At 41.8% G+C, this 22,468-nt stretch overlaps 1 protein-coding gene across 3 annotated transcripts in view; it reads left to right on the plus strand.

Annotated features, from left to right (window-relative positions):
* ATP10B (ATPase phospholipid transporting 10B (putative)) overlaps window positions 1–22,468 on the plus strand; it is a 255,531-nt gene that overhangs the window by 126,413 nt on the left and 106,650 nt on the right. The window contains exon 1 of one of the 3 annotated variants that reach the window (XM_075601933.1): window positions 9,942–10,095. The exons of the other annotated variants lie outside the window; for them this stretch is intronic. Within the exon in view, the coding sequence (XP_075458048.1) occupies window positions 9,997–10,095 (99 nt within the window). The 5' untranslated portion in view covers window positions 9,942–9,996. Of the gene's footprint in view, window positions 1–9,941; window positions 10,096–22,468 lie in introns of those variants that run through there. 3 annotated transcript variants of the gene reach the window in all.

The following is a 22,468-nucleotide window of genomic DNA, read 5'->3' on the forward strand; positions in this document are numbered from 1 at the left end:
ATGGAGGCAGGTAATAATCAGTTGCTCTGAGATAATTAGTTTTCAGGCACGTGTTAGGAGAGAACTGTGTCAGAGCGAATTCCATCTGTGTACTACTGAAAGTACTTGTTCGACAAAAGCTTTATTGTACCAGGATGATTATTGTACCAGGATGATAAGATCCCATAATTTGTCTAGAGCCGTAGCCACATCAGTTATGAAGGACAATCATGAATTGAACTGAGGAAAAAAGTATAGATTAAGAAACAATTGGTGCAATTGTTACTAATCTTTAATAAATATATACAGGCATACCCCGGTTTAAGGACACTCACTTTAAGTACACTCGCGAGTAAGTACATATCGCCCAATAGGCAAACTGCATCTCACGCATGCGCCTGTCGTCACGTCCTGAACAGCAATACCAGCTGCCTACCTGTACCGAAGCTGTGCACAAGCGGGGAGACTATAGAGCCTGTTACACATGTGTTATTTACATCAGTTAAGCACGTATATGACGATTGCAGTACAGTACATGCATCGATACGTGGGAAAAAGGTATTGCTTCACTTTAAGTACATTTTCACTTTACATACATGCTTCGGTCCCATTGCGTACGCTAATGCGGGGTATGCCTGTGTATATATATATATATATATATATATATGTATATATATATATATATATATATACAAATACCCCCCCCCCCCCCTGAAACGGCGATCCTGTATTTTGAATACAACTGATTGTTTAAGGAAGAAGAGAGTGCATAGCTTCTATATTGCTATTCCATTGACTTTAGCTCCGCAACTGCGAGTGCCCCTTTTACTGATAGAGATATATAATACAGGTGTATGTTCATAAATGAAATAAAAGTGAAATAGAAAAGACAAGCGCAAATAATATTACTAATTAATCAAATAACATAAATTATATACTGTCCTTAAAGAGTGCAGCTCCCGACGTAGAATTCAAACCAAATTCAATCAGCAAACGAAGGAAAAACAGGTGCGCAAATCACATCAGTACACGGAAAAGAAAGTGAAAACACAAAAATAGTGCAATACTGTCTACTCCAACAGATAATTTCAATGCTGTAAGTTCTATAGAATTTGCACTCCCATGTTTTAACGTGAAATGAAAGCGATGTGGTTATTAGAAGTTACCCATTTAAATCTCCAGACAGGTACCCCAGATCCATATAGAGGGGAGGATCCTTCCTTACCGTGTGTAACCCCCTTTCCCTATGCCAAAGGGAAACCGTGGATTATTACGCGTGTTGTTGTTACCTGTGAGGCTCACAAAAGGCCAATGCCTCCGTTCCTGGTGAGCCTGAGATTATATATATATCGCGGTGCAGCGCCTCCACCTATGAGGATCCCAGCGTAAGCAGGATTACTCCGCATAGGAACCAATAAACACTATACAACTTGTTATAGTGTGATACAGTAAAGCAGTTATATTATACCAACGATAACAATATACATCTATACCATCAATACAACACAATAGCATCAATGGTGGCCCCCCAAAGTATTGAGGGTGCCCTGGTGTCCACAGAACAATCACATGTAAATGTGAGGTAGCGCTACCCCCTGTGAGTGTAGGTACACAGTGGTATCTTCCTGGTCAACAGTCCTGACCAGGGAACACTTGGGAGGCAGAATTGGATCAGGTCCCACATAGTGGGTCCTCCAACATAAATCCCCTCACACTTTACATCCAGGCTGTGCACGCGGTGCAGTCTCCTGCCGGAGGGTCTTACTTCTGGCTGCCACGTGCGTCTCAGCTTGAGTGTAGGACGCCGCAAGGATGTCCGTCCGGTACAATGCTGCGGGTTGCAGTTCTACTTGGAAGGGTCCCTATCTAGGGCTTCCCTGAAATACTGTTCTCAAGGGTGATCGGGACCTAACTGGGGCCTTGGGGTAAAGTTCTGGCCTCGTTCAGGGGCTTACTAGCTCCCTGGACACATCAGTCCCCTTTGCTGGCTCTGTGATGACTGGCTAAATTCTCTATGTCCCGCGGAGAATATCGGGAGTCTCTCAAAATGGCCACTCGCGCCTCATTGTCTGGGACGGCCTATGTGACCCAGCCGAGGCTTCTGGGAGGGTTAGTTCTCTTAGTCACTTGCGTAGCCATTCCAAGATGGCCGCCACAACACCAGCTGCCCGATGCAGGGCAGCTCCCCTCCTCTGTGCAAGTAAGGGGGACCCAGCTACACGTGTCTATGGTCTTGATTTTTTAATCCCTCCCCCCAATAACTTTTTACTTCAAATGCTCTCACTGTACAGTATGAGACGTCATATAAATGTTGGGACCAAATAATTGAATAATATTGCCTTTCAAAAAGTGATAGTCACTCCCTTCAAATGTGCGATATTTCACAGCACGGCACCTTTAATACCATCATAGTATCTTGCAACATGCAGAGCTCAAAGTATATGGAGTACAAGTAGATCAGTTTTGGTTCATAACTTCAATATACTTTGTTATAAATTGTACAATTTGTAGATTATATGGATTATGGACCATATTTGCTAAGCAGTCTTCTGCCATAAAATACCTTTCTGTGCTGGTTGACGCCTTACAGAACATTTAACTCAATGGGCTGTAAGATGTCTTGCGGCAGAAGATTGTAAATTAAATATGGCCCTATATAAAAGAATTGTACAGAAAGAAAGCACATTTGAAAAAATTAAATACTATTATTACACAATGGGGGATATTATTCGCTTTCATTTAGCTACAACTTCTGCATTCACACAAAGTTGAGACAAGTTCAACTTAAACAATCCTGTTATCCCCTTATAATAATATTTTGTTTCTTGCTGTTTTCCATGGGCAGACGTTACAGGAATGCTGTAGGATATGCAGAGAAACAGCCATGCTTAAAATCCATATCACCTGAACGACATCTGCAACCCCCAATTTCCCAAGAGATGTTTTTTTGTTGTTGTCTGTTTTGACCACAAACAAATGCCAAATATAGCCTTCGGTATTACAAACATGGCTGCGGGGTCGCCGACAATGTCGCCGGTTACTATTGGGTGAGAGTGCAAGCTCAGACGCTGTCGCCATTGTGTGTCCAGCGTGCAGATATTCTGCCCAGTGCCAGAGCTATGGGGACCAGGGAGTCTTCGGGCGTCAAGGGGACAAGGGGGGAGCTCTTGGTGGACCCCCTGGTACAGGTAAGTAAAAGGAAAGATCAAGCAGTGTGAATTGCTGCTTTAAAGCTTTATAATGGTGTTTTGAAACGCTGCCTTATCACTATTCTTCATCATCTGAAATGGATTTGGCCAAGCACTTTACATGGACAATAATGCCATCCAAGTTTTACGGTATAATTGTGACTTATTGCTTACATATCACTCTGTCTCAGAGCTTAGACATAACTTAGTGTTCTGTGAGCTTGATGTGCAGCTTTATGACACAATAGTTAAACAAGAATTTGGCACTTCACATGCGTAATAAAACTCCAAATTGGAATGAATTCAAACTGCTTAGCAATGAAAATGAAAAAGAATGACCTCCTGTAACCCGGTGTTCTTTCTAGACTACACTGTTATACAGTAGGTAGCAGATCACCTCATTGTCATCCTCCCCAGAACACAAGTGAGCCGATGAAAGGGACATGTTCAAGGGGTTAAGTCCTGGTGATTGGATTCATTTGTAAAGAGTGTTAAAATAATTTTTCAATGTCTATTTATACCCACTTATTTTTGTCACTGTGTGTTGAGCAGGTCATGTCTGCCCTTCGTATTCCTTGTTTTCTTTTCACAGAGAAGGAATCATGCATCTTAAATCCCTTTAAAGCTGCAGACCAAGCAAAATCCTACAGTACAGTACGTCTGTTTTTTTTTTTTTTTAAATTAAATAAATCAGTTCTGTTCTATGAGAATATACTTGTAGTATTTAAAAAAAACAAAACATCAACTCTGACATTTTTAATGTATTATAATGTAACAAGCATTTTTTGTTTCTATAGCAACCATTTACAAAGTCACATCCCCTTCTGAAACAGGCTCTGGCACACCCTTTTTTGAGCCCTGTCGTCTCTCTAGCAGTGCACCAATTGTATCTAGTGACTGCCTGGTCACATGATCTTCCCCACAGAACTTTGCAGCTTTGGTCCTCTGCAGCTGCACTGACAGCCATTTAGTGAACCCCCGAGCTGATCTTCGCCGATCGATCACAGGAGAACAGATCCATTGGCAACTTATCTAATTACTAGTCATTGTGTAGATTATATTGATATTAATGGATTTTTTTTTTTTAAACTGCAGCTTGGACTGCTACTTTAGTACTGGAGGGTCGTGCCACCTCTGTGTCCATGGCCCTTCCAGCACTTCCTGATCATGTGATCAGGCCGATGATGATAGGAGAGAATCTTCCCTTTCTCTGCAGATCTACCCATAGAAAACTACCATAGTACCTTGATGTACAGGGTTTTACTTATTTATTTATAACATGTTTTACCAGGAAGTAATACATTGAGAGTTACCTCTCGTTTTCAAGTATGTCGTGGGCATAGAGTTAAAATGACAAATAATACATGGTTACAAGTACAGTTACATAAATGAACAGGGTATACATTATATACAGTACATTGCATGCACAGTTAGAGAAGATGTATATTATAGGCTTATGTAACAGTTACAGACCAGATTAAAATGTGAGACAGCCTTAGTTTTGAAAGAACATAAACTGGTGGTGGATGTGAGAGTCTCCGGTAGGTTGTTCCAGTTTTGGGGTGCACGGTAGGAGAAGGAGCGGCCGGATACTTTGTTGAGCCTTGGGACCAGTGCTGCATGTGGTAGGGGTGAGGAGCTTGTTCAGATAGGTGGGTAGCTTGCCCAGAAAGTATTTGAAGGCAAGACAGGAAAAATTAATTTTGCGCCTAGACTCGAGTGATGACCAATCTAGTTCCTTTGAGCATTTCACAGCGATGTGTGTTGTAGTTGCATTGGAGAACAAAACGACAAATTGAATTGTAGAGGGTGTCAAGTTTGCTACGGTGGGTTTGGGGTGCAGCTCAGCTCTAAAAGGATCACGGATCTTTTGAAGCTGAGCGGCAGCTGTAGGACGCCGAGGAACTGCCAGGACCAATCAGCAGTAAGCTGTGAACGCGGAAGTGAAAAGTACACACAAGCGAAGGATCCCAGGCGACGCGATTTCTAGGCTGCTGCAAACACTCCCTTACTGGCCACTGATGCAATTGTATATGTAAGTACAGAGTGCTGTACTATTTTTATATGTCATATATTTACACACATTTTCTCTGTGTATGCTGATTCAATACATGAGGGATATTTCACACCAAAAGAGAGGGTTCTGGTTCTGATTCCATTCATGGGCAGAGGTTCCCACCACACAAACAAGAGATCAACTACCACAAGTGACTGTGAAAGAAGGGGATTCCTCCCACAAAGATACCTTTACAGGTTCATCTTCACTCTAGGCCATGTGAGTAGTAGCTTTGATCACTTGTTGAACAATCATTTCTATTAAGACTGTTTGCCAGTACGATATGCACAATTTATCTTTTATGATACAGCGTTCTTTATATTCTACAAGCAACAATACTGCACATCCTGCCAAAAAAGTGTATATCGTCACTTTACTCTTTTATAGTGATTCTATACATAGTTGTGCATTTCTCCAGCAGTTTTCTGCTGTTGTAAAACATTTTAGGGGGGATTATCGAAAAAGGGCAGATATAGAAAAGGTACTGCTATTTAAGCCAAAACACTGCAATTCCCATTCCTTGTTCTGTTGAGCAAAAGCAATACTGTAATCTGTTCTGTTTGTTGTTTTCTTTGGAATTAGTCTTTTGGGGCAGACTGTAATATTTTGTAACCTATGTGAGATTAATAAACTAATGTTATAAATAACAGAAAAGGTGCTACTATGCTACATGATATCACTAATATTGCAATATGTGTGTATATTACAAAGGTGCATTGCCCCTTAACGTGTTAAATGTGCATATCTAACTAAAGTTTTTATGAGCTGTTCTGCAATCTAAACATACAGTCTAACAAGTAAAAGTTTAGAGAAGATTGGAATGAAAATCCATGTGATTTTTTAAAGGTTTTGCAGATTTGCACAGAAATGCAGGAAACACTTTCCAAGAGTACAAAAATGATACTATTTTCAGGTAAAAATCGGGTTGTTACTCTGAACAAAAAAGAAGATTCTCATAATTTCATGCAGTAACGAAATTGCAGAACAGATTCAGTACATCACCAAGTACCTGTTTGGTTTTTTTTTTGTTTGTTTTTGGATGGGTGTTCAGCAGTCACAGCACTTTATTTTTTAAATAGGAGTCTAAGAACAAAGCAACAGACACATCTGCTCTGTGCTGGCAAATGAGACCTGCTACTTCATCTTCATCTGTCCACTGATCCCCAAAGGCCTCGTTCTGTAAAGGCGTTTTTGCACCAAACAGATCTGGGGCCAGTCACCACACTTATAAATGTCTGGAAAAGCCACAATAATTAGCAAAGAATAATAAATGTGTTGACAACAATATGCAACTCTGGGGAATCCTTTTTGTTTATTATTATTTTTTTTAGGAAGGCTGACTAATAAATTATAGCTTCACCTGTAAGACTAGAGTCTGAGCATCTCTTGGGAACTTTGTCAAGAATTGTAGTCCCCATTTATTTAAGAAATAATATAAATGACCCTTTTGGGGGATTAAACATATAAATAGTATCTCACTTCTTTAGGATTTAGTCCCTGCATTGCTCAGATAATATCCTCCTGGGGATTATAGGCTGTATTGGAGAATAACAAGATGTATTTAAACCAGTGTATCCTTTCACCTAGATTTATAATGCTAGATATTCTTGCTGAATATGCTGTCAAATGTTTTACTGTTTACCACTTCATAGCCCTTCTGATTAATAGTACACAAAGTGTTTTTTTTTTTTTTTTTGGAAAGCAAATAAAACTCTGAATTTCAGCATAGTTTCCCTGTATGTGGGGTGTTTTAGAAATTGGTTCATATTTGCGGTTTACTGGCTGTCCTCCCAAGTGAGGGAACTGACTGTGCCACTGGAATTCATATTTGATCTGATTCTGTCGGCCATCTTGTTATATTCCAAGTAGGAGGGATTTGCTTCTAAGGCCTTGATTATAACAGATGCCGCTGAGCGGCATCTTTATCATGCTGAGGAGACAGGAGAGGAGCAGAGGAGACATGGTGACTTGGCTGTGAGCGGTTCATCCTCATTGGCTGAACCACTCACGTGATGTGGCCATTGCCTGCGCAAAACAAATTCCTCTATCTCCTCTTCAGTCTGCCGCCCTGCAGCTCCAGGCGGCGCGCATGTCACTCGAGTAATGTATTTCTCAATTGGATTACAGCATTTTGTTTTTCACAGCTTTAGAAAGGTACAATAATGTTTGCGAAGGGCCTACAGGAATGTGAAAAGAGCCTCTTTCAAAATGGAGAAAAAACAAAGAGAAGGGATTGCACCTTCAAAATATTTATTTTCCAGTGTGTACTTCCTGTTTTTTTTTTTACATTCCTCATATCACGTGGGCCAGTAGGATGACGTGGAGGGTTACCTTTGGCAATTTTGTTTCCCCTGGAAGGGTCTGAAACGTGCTACTTTTATTGATAAATTTGTCTGGAACCAGAGGGTCTCCGCTGCTGTAAATATCATATTGCAACTCCAGGGAATCTTTGGTACCCATTCTATTTAAAAACAAACAAAAAAAAAACAAACTGGGGAATGTGGGGGAGGGTTAGAAAATAAACGAGCAGAGGGAACAGTTGCTTGGAAGTAATGGGACAATTTTATGAAAAAGTGCAAGTCCATAGGGCACCTTCGATGCTGCAAAAGGCCAGGGCCATAGAGGGGTGAGGCGATCCGAACCGCGCTGACGCTGAGGCTCGCCTGCTGAAATCTGGGCGATTTCATGCCCATACAGGCGAGCCAGCGGGCGCGATCGGAGCCGGGGGGAGGTGGTTGGAGGCGGGGCAGTGACGTCGCTGGGCCAATCGCCCGTGACGCACTGACGTCGACATCACGGCGCCGACACTGCTGTGCTGGGATTGGAGGTTTTCAGCCAACAGCGCGCTGAAAAACAGCTTTGCGCTCGGCTGAAACCTCCATCTCGTCAGCACGCCTGCGGACGCTCGCGTGAGCCCCCTCTCAAGGCATCCTCATTGAGGATGCAGGGCTCAGCGCGGAGCGTCCGCACGCCTCAGCACGCCTGTCCTTCTATGGACTCGGCCAAACACTTCATGGCTCCATTTAAGTTACTGAGCCTAAAGGTTCACTCTTTGTAAGGCACCTATCCCCATATTAAAAAAAAAAATGGAAGCAAAGATTGTCACTGCTCACTGGTAATGATTAGAGACCCAAAGCGCAATTGATGAAAAACGAAGAGTTTAATGTGCAAACGTACATACAGTATGACAGGTGATCGCTATCTAATAGGACGAATGACTGGGGGAGTGTTGAGTAATACACACCTATTGAATAGTTAATCTAATCATAGATTCAAAACACAAGAGGAGAAAATCATGGAGTCTCCTAAATAGCAACATAGAGATCAAGAAACCATCAAAACAAACAAGTGCAAGTCACAAACATAACATATAACTCTAAAGACTAAAAACAAACTTTATATAATATATGTATCTACATACAATTAGAACTGTAAGATTGACAAAAAACTAAAGTAACCAGTAGATATAGCAATGTGTACTTAAATAAGCAACAAGTATAATTATATCAAATGCTTACAAATTTAAAACTTAAGCCATACTAAACATATAATCAACTATAAAGATAATCAAAATAAATAATTAATTCATAATGTATTAAAGTGATAACAATTAAAATATATATTTAAAAAACCTATAGTATCAAACCTATATAATAACCAATAATAATATTCTCAAAAAATGATAGAAATAATGATATACAGTATAGAAAAAATCTCAAAATAAATGTATTAAATAGTCATTATATATAAGTAAGAAAATAACCATCTGAAATATAGACTTAATTGTAAACAGGCCTAGTTAAACTTTGAATTAGAACTGGAACTACCAATCTGTCAAAAAATGTTTAAGTTCTCAGTCACTATTAATTCCTGATGGATGTAGGGTATTCAAAGAATATATCCAAAACATTTATTTCTTATTCAATTTATTTAATCTGTCACCCCCTCGAGGATGATGAGGAATATGTTCTATCACTGAAAAAGAAAAATTGAGTATACCCCCCTGGGAACAGGTAGAGAAGTGGCGTGCCTTCGGATGGGCCATATCTTTCTTCTTAATAAGACATTATATGTTCAATGTTCCTAGACTGTAGCGGTCTTATTGTACGACTGTAACAGGGGACTTATCACTGTTGGGGGTTAACTTCCTCTAAATCCAGCAGTGTGCTGGTTAATTGCACGCAGGCAATCAACCAGACTCCACCTGGCTTAATAGGACTTTTAGAAAAAGTCTGATCTAAGAAACAGGAAAGGGATTCCTTAGCTCACAAGGCAAAGGAGGCAAAGGAGGGCTACGTTCTGAGAGCAATCCAAAAGGGGACCATGCCTGGACCCTCAAGCGGACACCTACCCGGACACCACTGACCTGAAGGGCCACCTGCGTTAAGGTACCGCTGACACTTTAGGGTGATAAGTGGGTAAGGGGCTTTCCCCCCAGCCTTTCAGAGAGGGACTGGGGAAGTAAGTTAGCCCTTACACAGGGATAGGTGTTTATTGTTTTATGTATATTTTTGTTTGCGGTATTGTTTAAAGGAAAAGGCAATAAAGCCTTATTTTTATTTCACCTTCAAAACCGTCTCCATTGCATACCTCTGCACACATCTCGTACAACTACCAATATATTTTTATGACAGTCACATTCCAAAAGATAAATAACGAAACTGGTATGACAGTTTATAGTGTTTTCTGTTATCTGATTTCGGACTGGAGCACGCTTGTTTCGCTGATCCGGATCCACGGCTTGTTCACTTCATGGTTTCAGTATCATGAGACATGGTGAGAGGCAGGAAGGCCGGACAGCAGGAGGTTACAGTAGTCGAGATGACAGAGAATGAGGACCTGAGGCAGAGTTTTAGCAGTCGAGCAACAGAGGTAAGGGCGTATCTTTGTAATATTGCGGAGGAGAAAGCGACAGGTTTTAGATACCTTTTGAATGTGAGAGAGGAGTCAAATGTGACCCCTAGGCAAAGTGCTTGGGCTACTGGGTGTATGATAGTGCTTCCAACAGTAATGTAGGGGGAGGTAGTAGGACCAGGTTTGGGATGAAATACAATATGAGGAGCTCTGTTTTTGACATGTTAATTTAAAGTACCATCCAGGATGATATCGCAGAGAGACATTCAAAAACTTTGCTCTGTACAGCAGGTGTAAGGTCAGGGGTTGAAAGGTAAATTTGTGTGTCGTCCGCATAGAGGTAATATTTGAACTCAAGAGATGTGATTAGGTCACCTAGAGAGTGTGTAAAGAGAATAGAGGAGAGGTCCCAGGACAGAGCACTGGGGTACCCCCACAGAGAGATTGATGGAGGTGTTGGTAAAAAGAGACACTGAAAGTACAATGGGAGAGGTAAGAGGAGATCCAGGATCTGTTACAAATACCAAGAGTATGGAGAATGTGGAGGAGAAAAGGCTCAATATGTTTTAGGCCTAACTTTATATCGCAAATCTTTGTGCTAATTTAACATAGAATATCTCGGAGATGCAAGACTGAGATCCGTGAAATTCGTAATCTATTAGGAGTACTAACATTCAAACAAGAGAAGCAGGATACGTTTTTAAAATTTTATTTTAATGACATCCATCAGTTAACTGCATCTGCTGGAGCTGAAATAGTTAAATTGAAGGAATAGCGTATTTTTTGTAAAGGCAATTGGCCTTCACAGAAAGGTTCTCTGACACTTCTAAAGTCCACACCAACCAACAAAGCATAGAATGTCAAGTTCTCTCAATCATTCCGCAGTGTCTCTTACTCAGTGGCGGAACAGCGTTGGAGCTCATGTGGGGTATACTTGTGTTTATTTGTGGAGGCCTGTTACTTTGCAAAAAATGTGGTTAGCTATGTTATAAAGTAAAAGGATACTGCAGGTTAGTAGGGTGCTCCCCATCGATTACATTACCTGTCCCTTTAAGTGTAAATATCATAATTAGAGATGTGTGGATGTTTTAAAATTTGTGTTCTCTTAAAGTTCACATTTAGATACAAATGTTCATAAACGTTGATATTGCTCTGAATTTTGCAAAAATTACAATGTATAAAAAGGGTCATGTCACTTCGCATGTTTACTGCTTGAGAATAACAATTGTGAAACTTGACGACTTTCAAAGTTTTAATACAAAATAGGCAAATTTTGCCTGGGGGACAAACGTCAGTGAAAATTACATCACTAATCATAATCTCCATGTTGTAAGTTTGGAGGGCTATTGCATGATCCGCTGTTAATGAGTCTAAACTTCTTGCTCCAGAAATCCAATATAATATATTATTTGGCTGCAATGATTTCCTGTACTTCTAGGATGGGGTATGACTAATATCTTCGATCTCCTGACTGCTATTAAATTCCACCCACATTCCTGCCTCGAAGTAACTTTACAAGTGCCTCTGTCCATGTGATGCTTTGTATCCTATGGAATTCACATGGAAAGCCTCATGCAGAGACTCTGATTAATGGGCCAGACTTAACTATGGCCCTTTGAATGTTATGCCTTGTAGATAGTGCTGTTGGTGAGGCATCTATTTAAAGGGGTGTTCCACAGAGGAGCAAAGTGAACTAAAAATAGTATTTAGGTGATGACTTAGTAAATAAGTATATTTGAAAGCCTGAAAATGTATTTTGTTTTTGTCATGGGACAATAAAGGGGCAATTATCAGCCTCAATAGCGCCACCCCTTAAAATGTATCCACTGCCACTCGATCCCTGAGGTCCAGTTAGGAAAGGGAGCAGGGAAAAAAAATGAGATCCTAAAGCAGCAATCCCAGAAACATTTGTAATTATTATTTTACATAAAACTGGAACCAGGGGGTTCCCTGAGATGAACCCTGTTACTTTCACCTCCGGGGACCATCCTGGTTTCGAGATAATTACTGTTTTCCAGGCCAATTAATTTCCTGGAGAGTCCAATGTGGCTGCCACTGTCGACCAATAGTAAGCTGAAAATGATGACGTTGCAGCTTACTATTGGCTCACGGGTTCAGCAAGATTTGGTAGCTATATAGTTTCGTAGGATGGATCACTGGCACCAGTGAGTTCACTGGTAAATCTCTCTGGAACCAGGGATTCCCCGGAGATGAAAATAGCATGATTCAGTTCTGGTGGACCCCTGGTTTCAATTATGTAAAATAATTAATTTGCAAACATTTTTTTGTAAAGGCAGAATTGTTGTTTTAAACTTAACATGGTGAGCTATAAAAATGAGTGAACTTATGCATATTTGTCACCTAGTTTTAGTGATAAACCCCTTTGGGTGCCACATGCCTTTTGATGGCGATCAGATGGTCGCAATGTGCCTCACCCTAATGAAGCCAATGGAAAGGCGTGTCCTGCTCTTCCATTTAGATTGCGTCCTCCCATAGAAAAGTAGCAGAAATGCGTTTCACTGCCATGCTTGTAACATTCAGACAACATAACGGCACTCGGTGGGTTAAATGCATCACTGCCATTATCCATAAAAATAAACAATTCGTAGACAGGACAACAGCAAAAAAAAGAGAACTGGAATAACCTTGGAGACAAAAAAAAGGGGGATAAGGGAACGTAGTAGCGAATCACTCCCAGTATCTGCAGAAAGTTATGTACTATTCTATTTGAGTTACTCCAGCGCTACATACAGAAGAAAACTTTATATAGTCTCAACAAAGAAACCGTTTACAGTAAGAGTAAAAAAAGGCAGCACGCCACCACACAAAAAGTCACATACCTTTATAACAGAAAATGTTTTGGGCCGAATGTGGCTCTTTGTCAAGTTCCGTCCAGTTTACAGTCCCGTATGCTGTCGGGTACCTGCTCTGTACCACCCATCGGGACTGCCACACAGCGTAGCTACCACATGGCATATGGGACTGAAACGGAGTTGGCTTGAGAAATGACCACATTCATCCTGACGTTGCAGTCCATTTTCCTATATGAGAGTATGTACTTAATGTACATTTTTTGTTGTGTTTTTTTAACCATATCAAAAACATTTTTGGGGGGCAATCCTACACTGGATGATTGAGTTTTTTGTGGGGGTTTTGTATGTAGTGCTGGAGTAACTCAAATACAGTAGTTTCAATACTATTGATACTTGGTCTTATTTTGGATGGCACCTTTAAAACAAATGCTAAAGCAATAATATTTATATTTTAAAATAATATTTTTTATATATATACTGTAGAAGTCAAGTCAGCTGGGCCTTATTTATTAAGCAGTGCTAAACCATCAAGACACCTAAGGCCACATCCATGTTAGTGCGAGTGTTCGCGCTGCGTCATGCACGCCTGCAGCAGGAGAGATTTCAGTCCTGTAGGCAGACGGGGAGGCGTGATGGCGGGGCATGGCAGTGACGTCACAGAGCTGGCTCGCCCTCATTGGGCGAACCACTCACGTGACACTGTCGTCGCGCTACAAAGACAAAATAATTTGTCTCCTGTAGCTTCCCGATGCTCGCACGCGCGCACTATAGACATTACCATTCCCATGAATGTGATTACATTGCGCCGGTCGTGCGATAGGCATGGACGCGGCCTTACATCCCATTCATTTGATTGAAAGGGAATATTACTCCCTTTGCCTTTTATGCTACAAAACAGTGTATGCTATTTGGGGTTCAACTGTGTCTGTATTATTCTGCTCCATAAGAGAACGAAATCAGAATAAAACATTCATTATTTATGACAGAGTTTTTTATTAAGACATCCCCAGACAATGTGTGCCAGAACCTGAAGCCCAGATACTGTTATCCGATAACTTTCTGTGCAGCCATGTGACTCCTGGTATAACCTCAAGGCAATGAATGAAGAATGGGGTAAAGGAAATGCAAACAAAAACAAATAACATCATATAATTTGTCAGAAATACCACATACAGCTCTCCAGGTCACAGGCCACGAGCTGTTCTTTTTCCAAGTGCAACATCTTTAATGATGTGAGCCACTTTCTGCAGTTCAAAAGTGTACTGTAATTGCAATGCAAATTAAAAAGGTGCAGTCCAGCTTTCCTTTTAATAGGGTACTTTCATTGTGATGCTTATCTCCTGAACAAACCTACCTGCAGAATGATTCATTAATACAAATGCTGGTGAATCTTTTTTTTATTTTACCTTTTTTTGTTTTGGATAATCGCCTGGGACACGTTTTACCTTCAGTCTAGAGCTCCAGGCATTGGAAACATGAAGGGAAACGATGCATTTCGAATATAAATTGCACGCATTTAGTTATTGTATCTGAAAACAGTGTGTTGGTTGCGTTTTAATGTCAAATCCCTTGGAAGCTGAACCGCTCTGATAAGAATATTCTAAGGGTGATGGATTTAAATGGTCGTTGTGAATAAGAAGGTATGGTTTATAGATCTAGTCCAGTCTTATGACTGTCTGGTTAGGCTCCTATTATTTTTTAATTCATTTTTTCATGCGCCACTGACACGCGTCCCATCACTCGTACAACGCCTATTTTCTCATGTGCCAATGTAAGTGTAATGCAAATTCCGTACCTTTATTGTGATACAATATACTTTTGAACCTACCACCCTGTGAGTTTTCTTTTTCCTCATTCCCGAGTATACAAGAGGTTTATCCACACCACCCTGGTGAAGATCTTTATTGATGTCCCTTAGTTAGAGAGAGATTGAGTCTCTAACATGCTTTAAATTCATGAAGAAATCTGAGAGTGCAAAGATATCACTTGTACCTTAAGAAAATGACCACATATTGGTTGCACTATTTTTGTCTTTTATTTATGTTTCACATATTCTGAGAACTTCCTGCGCTCCCCTCACCTGGAAAGAAAAAACAAGATTCATGTAGACCCAAGAACGGTCAACAGAGGGTTATCTTGAGCTGCTTAAAAGTTGTTTATTTTTTTGCCGGGGGGCGTGGCCAAGACGTTAACCAGGGCAGCCGCATGTTACCTCCGCTCCGGCCATAAACGGGGTATAAATACCCCAAAATCACCAAAAATTGGGCAAAAACAATTTTATTAATAGAACATAGGTCCTGGCAGCAAAGGAGGGGGAAGCGGACTCAAGGGGCGGCAGGAGGAGGACCGGACTCCAATTTGGCCCCATAAACAGCACGCTAACCCGTCAAAGATGACCGCCAGACCCGCGCGGATCCTCTGATACATACCGGGAAGACATCCGACCGGATAGCCATTGAGGTAAGATCCGTGCTCCCGGAGGCGATCACGGCACGTGGAGGACCAGCGATGCTGCGCTCTGAAGGAGCGGATCCGACGGAGGACAGAGGTGGCGCAGGGCGGGGAGAGCACCATCGCGACCGCAGTGTCACAGCTGTAGGGAGGTCACACCCACTGAGGGCTAGAGCGCCCATCTGGTCAAAATGCCGGGTCCTGCAAATAGCCAATCGCCCGGGAATTGTTGGCCCTGCTCAACTACTAGTGTCAGCACAAAATGGCCGCCAGAGCAGAACGCTGGAGCTAAGTAGATCACACAGAGCCTTGGAAGAGGAGCTAGACCATAGTGGAGAGAGAGCTTGCGGGTATACTAATCCCCACCACGCCCCCCGTGACCAGAGTGTCTCTGCGGGCGGGGCAGCTACAAGTGGTACACAGATCAGATCGGCCCCGGATCAAGATGGCCACCACCGGATGGTGAGTGAGAGAAGACGTGGAGGGCACGAAGAGGGTGGTGCGACCGACCAGCATTTGATCCTGGTGACCGGACTGCAGGGACTCGCTGTTCTGCCTCTCCCCCTGACTCTCACTTGCTGTCTGAGCCCTGGAGTGACAAGCCAGCAGACGGGTCCTACTCCGGTGGGGAGGGACGAGGAAACAGAGGCTGGCAGCAGCAACTTAAAGCTGCAGGCTCCTTTGGTTCTAGGGCTGAGGGGGGATATCTAAGAGGAGGTCTGGAGGCTACCCCTCATTCTGCCCTGAAGCCACACAATAAAAACCCCTCTTGCCCACCGCCCCCTTAAAAAAAGAGAAAACGGTAAATAAAAAATGTAAACGCAATATCCACATAGCAGCTAAAAATCTAACTGCAGCAAAAATACACAGCAATACTGAATGATTGTATATTATTAAAAATGTTCTAATTGTTCTACCTGGGAGACTTCCGGTGACATCGCCAAGCATGGACGCCTGAGCGAGGAGCTCCTATGACCCTCCGCTAGCAAAGGCTTAGGGCGCAAACCGCACAAGGAAAATCCTCAAACCTGAGGAAATAACCAGACAACAACCCGCAATGGCTGGGAAAACTAAAAAAAAAACGCAGAATCTAAATTCTTTCCGGCAACGCAGCGCTCGGAGAGCACAATGCTGCTACACAAGATGGCGCCGCAGCGTGCGTGCCAGGAGAATCTGCCCACAAGCAGCCAAGTGAGCTGCAGCTGCAGGCTGGAAAAGAAAGCAAGGAAATAACCAACAAATACCTGGAAATGTTATTTATAAAATTGAGGCAGGGCTTCAAAGACGACCTGGCCACCACCATCACTGGCCTTAAAGCTGAAATAAATACCCTCACCCAACGAACGGACGGAATGGAAGCTAAAATGGAGGACATATTAATATCTCAGTCCTCAGCTGATGACGAGATAAATAAATAGATTAGGCCACAAGATTAATGCTTTAAAGGACATTATTGAAGGTCATGAAAATAGGGACTGCAGGCAGAAACCTGCGGATCCGCAATACACCTGAAGCAATCTCCAGTGAAGCTCTCCGTCCTGTGTGAGTTGTTCCTCCTGCTGGGGTCAGAGCTTGAGGCAAGGGATCTGGAAATAGATCGCGCACACAGGGCGCTGGGCCCAAGGTCCGATGATCCTAGAAGGAGACGGGATGTAATTGTAAGGCTTCATTCCTACACCACCAATGAAAAGATAATGTTTGCAAGCAGGGAAAGAGGAGAATTGCAATTCAAACGTGAAGCTTTACAGATCTACAGTGACTTATCAAAAGTCACGATTGCTAGACGGCGAGAAATGAAGCCCCTCATTAAAATCCTGATTGAGCACAAAGTTTGCTATAGATGGGGCTTTCCTTTCAAGCTTATAGTTTAAAAAAAAGGACAATATAAGTCGATATCCTGCCTAGAAGAGACCTCAAGATTTCTCAAATCTATAAGCATGCCAGTCCCAGAAAATCAAGAGGAACTCAGGGAAGACCAAAGGCTCTCTAAACTCTTGGATCCCTCGAGCATCTGAACACCTCGCCAGCCAGAGAAATACCAGAACAGGAGACCAAGGACAAAATCCTGTTGGGAAAAACTATTTCCCAAGTTAATGTTATGTTTCTCTGTTACCAAATTTCCCGGGTGTGAACTCGCCCACGGATGAAATGTAAAGCCTGAGTAAACCCACCTCTGGAGAGTCAAAACAACTACTGCCAATAAAAACCTGGACCTGTTTTCTTATCTTAACACTTCCCTCTAAGAGTTAATGCAAGAGCTGCTACAAATGAAAAATGAGAGGCTCACCCCTCTCTAGATGGCGAGGAAAGAAGTGTCTCCACTCCCAAGAACACTGATAGATCAAAGTAGTGATCCAGATCTCTAGGCTGTTAGAAATGATCTTTCCCCCTCTTTTCTCTTAGCTCCCCTCCATCTCCTATTTTCACCTCCATCCCTTGTAATGTCTGCCCCCCCTTCCCCATACCCCATAGCCCCCCCTTTCCCTCCCACTCCTGTCCAACCCCTGACTCAAAACTCACCCTTCTTGCCAGACCTGGACATGCGGAGACTTAAACGGAGTGGTCTATCAAAAGGAATCTGCCCTGCTGATGCCTAGGTGAGAGTGCTGAGGTCTAACTGCTTTCGGGTGACTGGGGTATCCCTTGGTGGATGCTATTTGCTAGGACAGGAGCAGTGGCTGTCCCTATCGTCCCTCGAAACACCGCAGAGGCTGCAGATAGAAAAGATGAACTTGCTCTACTGGGAGCTACTGCCAAATGGGGACCCCTCTTCTTCCCCCTCCCACCCCTGTTGGACACAGATCTACTGGTACCACAAGAGCTTCGGGCCCTGGTCCCCCTTAGATTTGGGAGAAGGGAGGGGTTTGATGAGGGACCAACCATCGGTGCCGTCTGTCCCCGGGGCTCACTGGAATTTTCTCCTCTCGTGGATTGCAGTTCTGAACTTTTGCAGAACGGTTGGGGGGAGGGATCCGGGATTGTGACAACTGGGGAGGGCGTTGCAGAGGCTTTGAGATCCTCACTCTGGAACCAAGTTTGATCGAATTTAGCATTTGAGGTCCTCCAAATAAATGTTTGGGTCTTTTGAGGTCTTATGAATAAACATACTATCCGGGTGTCTCTCAGCCCCCATAATGCCATGGGTTATCAGAATGGAGCCTGCCCGATACCCCCCACCCCTCCCTTGCCTCTATCACTGCAGGTGTCAAAACACCATGACACGGCTAGTGCAAACAATGAGAACATTTCCCAAAAGGTATCAAGATGTTGATTCCTTTTCTAAGGGACAGCTCTATGTCCCCGATTGAAAGTCGTGTCTTCCATCATAGGGATTTCGCTTGTTATTCCTCCCCCCACCCCATATTCATCTTAACTGCGGTTATGTGCCCTATCCAGGATATACAATATGAATTCCAGACTTGTAGATCTTTTTTTAATTTTAGAGAATAGGTCAGGGTAGTTATATTTATACAAAAAAGAGGGGAGATCCCTTGGGAGCATACCTACCCAGAAATCAGCCTATGTGGCTATATCAATATTCCCACAGGAATATCTGAGATATAGATATCAACCATCCATATAGATAGTAGGAGCACATCCCATGGTTTGAGAGTCCTACATAGAGTGATTGTGCATTACCAGTCACCGATCATATGGCATAGTATATGGTACTATTCATTACATGCATGCACCTTCTACTGTATATACCTGTTAACCCCTAACTACAAGACACAGGTTTATATGGTACTATAATGCCAGTATACATGTTCTATCACTGCGATATTGATGTACCTACCTGGAGTTTATCTTCCCAATAGAAGTTTACATATTAAACATCTATAGTTTTACAGTGAAGACACTCGGTCTCTGTGCAGGCTCTGTTTGGGGATTATACCAAACTACATTTGGTTTAGAGGATATGTTTAGGAGTATCGTTACCAACAGCGCTCATGTTAGGTTTTAATGGAGATTTTTTTTTTGTCGTTATACTTTTATTCTAATAAAAGTTATTTATTTTGATTCAGTAGAGTAGTGTGCATCAATTAGGGTACCTTCCTCTCTTATGACTAGTTATATTTATATAATGAATTATAATCTCTGGTAAGATACATTCCTAAATATTTCAGATGGGTCTTTTTCAGTTTATAGTCAAAATGTCATTTAGGCACCTCGATCTCTTTTTCAGTTAGCGTCAAATTTAGAGCTTCTGATTTTCCCATATTTACTTTATAACCGGGAATCTCGGTCCAAGGGCTCTGTGAGCTCTGTCCATCAGATGATCGCCATCTTGCAACTGGGGGTCAATTGACGTGAACAGTCTCTTAAGGTATGGCTGGAGGGCTTCTGCGGAGACCGACTCAGGGACATGGCGGATTTGTAAGTTCTCCAGGTCATCTATACCATCTCTCATGGCTCTTATCTCTTCATTGAGATGCAGGACCTCATTGTCGGTATTTACCTGATTTTGTAAGGTTGCATCCTTCTGGTTTTCCTGCTCTGTGGTTCTTTTAGACAGTGACAAAACTCTGCTTTAAACTCTGACACTGCTTTATCCAATTATAACTGGAACCCAGCTTGCAGTTCATTGAGCATAACCTGAAAGTCCTGCTTGGTGAGTGCAATATCTCACCCTGCTGTGCTACTCACCCATTACTCTGAAGTTTTCTGCCCCCCAGTCGCATCCCTCTGCCAGCTCTTTGTCTCTCTCTCTCCCTCCTGTGCTGATTCCAATGGTGCGCACTTCCGTGCCATCTTTCTTTTCCTCCGCCGACATGGAGGGTCCCTGGTCGAATCGGGACAAATCTGGGGTCTTAGCTTTTTGGTCTGTCTTCAGGGACATTTACTGATGTTTCCCCGCCTACCGCCGTGGTTTTTTGCTCAATACGTGGTTCCGATCGGAGACTCTAATGAAGTATAGTGAGCGGGATGCACGGAGCTCCACTAGCACTTGTGCATGCGCCCTGACATCACGTGCACCCTCGAAAGCTTCTTTATCTCCCACCAAATAAATGCATGGTTGATTGGGATCCGCCCATTATTTTCCATCTGTTCGTTACACGTACTTACTAAAGAGAGGGCCCTTACACTAAACGTTCATTGATTAATGGTGCTTTTATTTATTTTTTGTAAACAATTTGATGTTTCTTTTTTGTTCAGTTTTCGTAGTATTAAATGACATTTTTATCTAACTACTGGTATTTGCTTTGAACCTATGTCAAATATATCCTTATTCCTGTTGCTGGCATATGAAATCAAAATATTAAAATGGTACCGGTACATCATACAGTATATAAAATGATTGGTATGGGGTGATTGGGGACCTTGTTTGTCCCTTAGGGGTGATTAAGGTTCAAGAGGTTAAGAACCCCTGTGTTAGCTATTTATAACTCCGGTAATTCATCCCCTCAGTACCCGACTAGCACCCTCTCTATCCACCTTTAAGACCCAACTTAAGACACACTTGCTTAAAGAAGCATATGAATAGCACCGTGGATATTCTGAACACATGATACATAAAGCTTGGACCCCTGCAGACGCACTTACCAGAACTCCGTCCTACTGTCTGTACGTTCTCCCTACCTACCAATTAGACTGTAAGCTCCTCGGGGCAGGGACTCCTCTTCCTTAATGTTACTTTTATGTCTAAAGCACTTATTCCCATGATCTGTTATTTATATTATCTGTTATTTATTTGATTACCACGTGTATTACTACTGTGAAGCGCTATGTACATTAATGGCGCTATATACATAAAGACATACAATAAAATACAATCCCTAGATTACTAGGTTGTGCAAAGGATTTTAATTTAAGAAATTAATATTTTGTGGAGATCAGCCCTCCACAAAGTGCAGTAATTGTGTCACCAAGACAACATTTACTATGTTCCCCATGTTCTGTGATACCATTGATCCTGCTGAACCCCTTTCTTTTTTCCTAATCCAAAACCTGATGAGGTTAAAAGTAGGAAGCAGAGGTATTACAAATATGTAATTGTAAGATACAGGGTATTTGATTGCAGCCTTACTCTTAATTATAAACATACACAAATTCCTCCTTCAATAAATTGACATGTTTGTTTAGAGCTTTGTAATCAAATTTGTATCTTGTAACTTGACGTGTTCTTGTAATTAATTAAGTGTCTCCTAACTAATCCATATATGATGGTGCTTTGAAATTGACAAGAAGAATGCTTCATGTTTTGTCCATCCCCTGCATGGGACTCTAAAATGTTATCCAGGGTTTATAAAAAGGTTGCTACAAAGGTTGAGTTTTTTGATGAATAATAACGTTTTGGAAATGTGTGTGTTTATAGTAGCCAATTGTTGAATTGTTTATACAGTGTACAAAACAAAAAGGGAGAGCACAAGTTCCATAGTGTAAAACAGAATACAAAGCATTTATTAATCAGACCATAACTAAAAATATTACACTCAAACGCCAATTAAAATTGCGCATGTCTGAGAATAATCTCAAATAGCAGCTGCTGGAATCATCAGACAGAACACCAGCCAGAATCAAGGTCATCTGGTTAGGATGTGCTACCGATTGGGACTAGAGGAGATGGAGCACCCCAAACAAATGTCCTCCAGGAACTCAGCACTGCAAACGTGTTCCTTCAGCACACCTCGCTTAACGCGGTGACGTCAGAACAAAGAGCCCTATGCATTTAGTCGCTGGTTACGTGACTTCATCAGAGGTAAGACCAGGAAGGTTTGGCAACCCTTAAATAGTGCTCCATAACCTCCGTGATAAGGAAAGCGATTGACCCTTCATATGAAAGTCTGAGTTGCTGCCCACAAAAATGCATATAAAACAAAATAACCACAATAAAACAAAATGGGGGTAGGGGGGAAACCATATTAGGAATTTTTAACCCATACAAAAGGCAACAATACGGTCTATAAATATAAAAGAGAACAAGGTATGGATAAAACGTATAACAATCAACATATATTAAAGGGATCTTTATAAATTCATGGTATACAATTGACTTAAAATGTAGCCAAACAAAAGAAAAGCTGACCAAGAAGTGAAATAATGTACAACCTCAAATATATGAAAATGAATAAGATGGAATAATGAGAAAGAAAAAAAAAAATATATATATATATATATATTATTAT

This window comes from Ascaphus truei, chromosome 5, assembly GCF_040206685.1.
Source record: "Ascaphus truei isolate aAscTru1 chromosome 5, aAscTru1.hap1, whole genome shotgun sequence".
Lineage (NCBI taxonomy): Eukaryota > Metazoa > Chordata > Amphibia > Anura > Ascaphidae > Ascaphus > Ascaphus truei.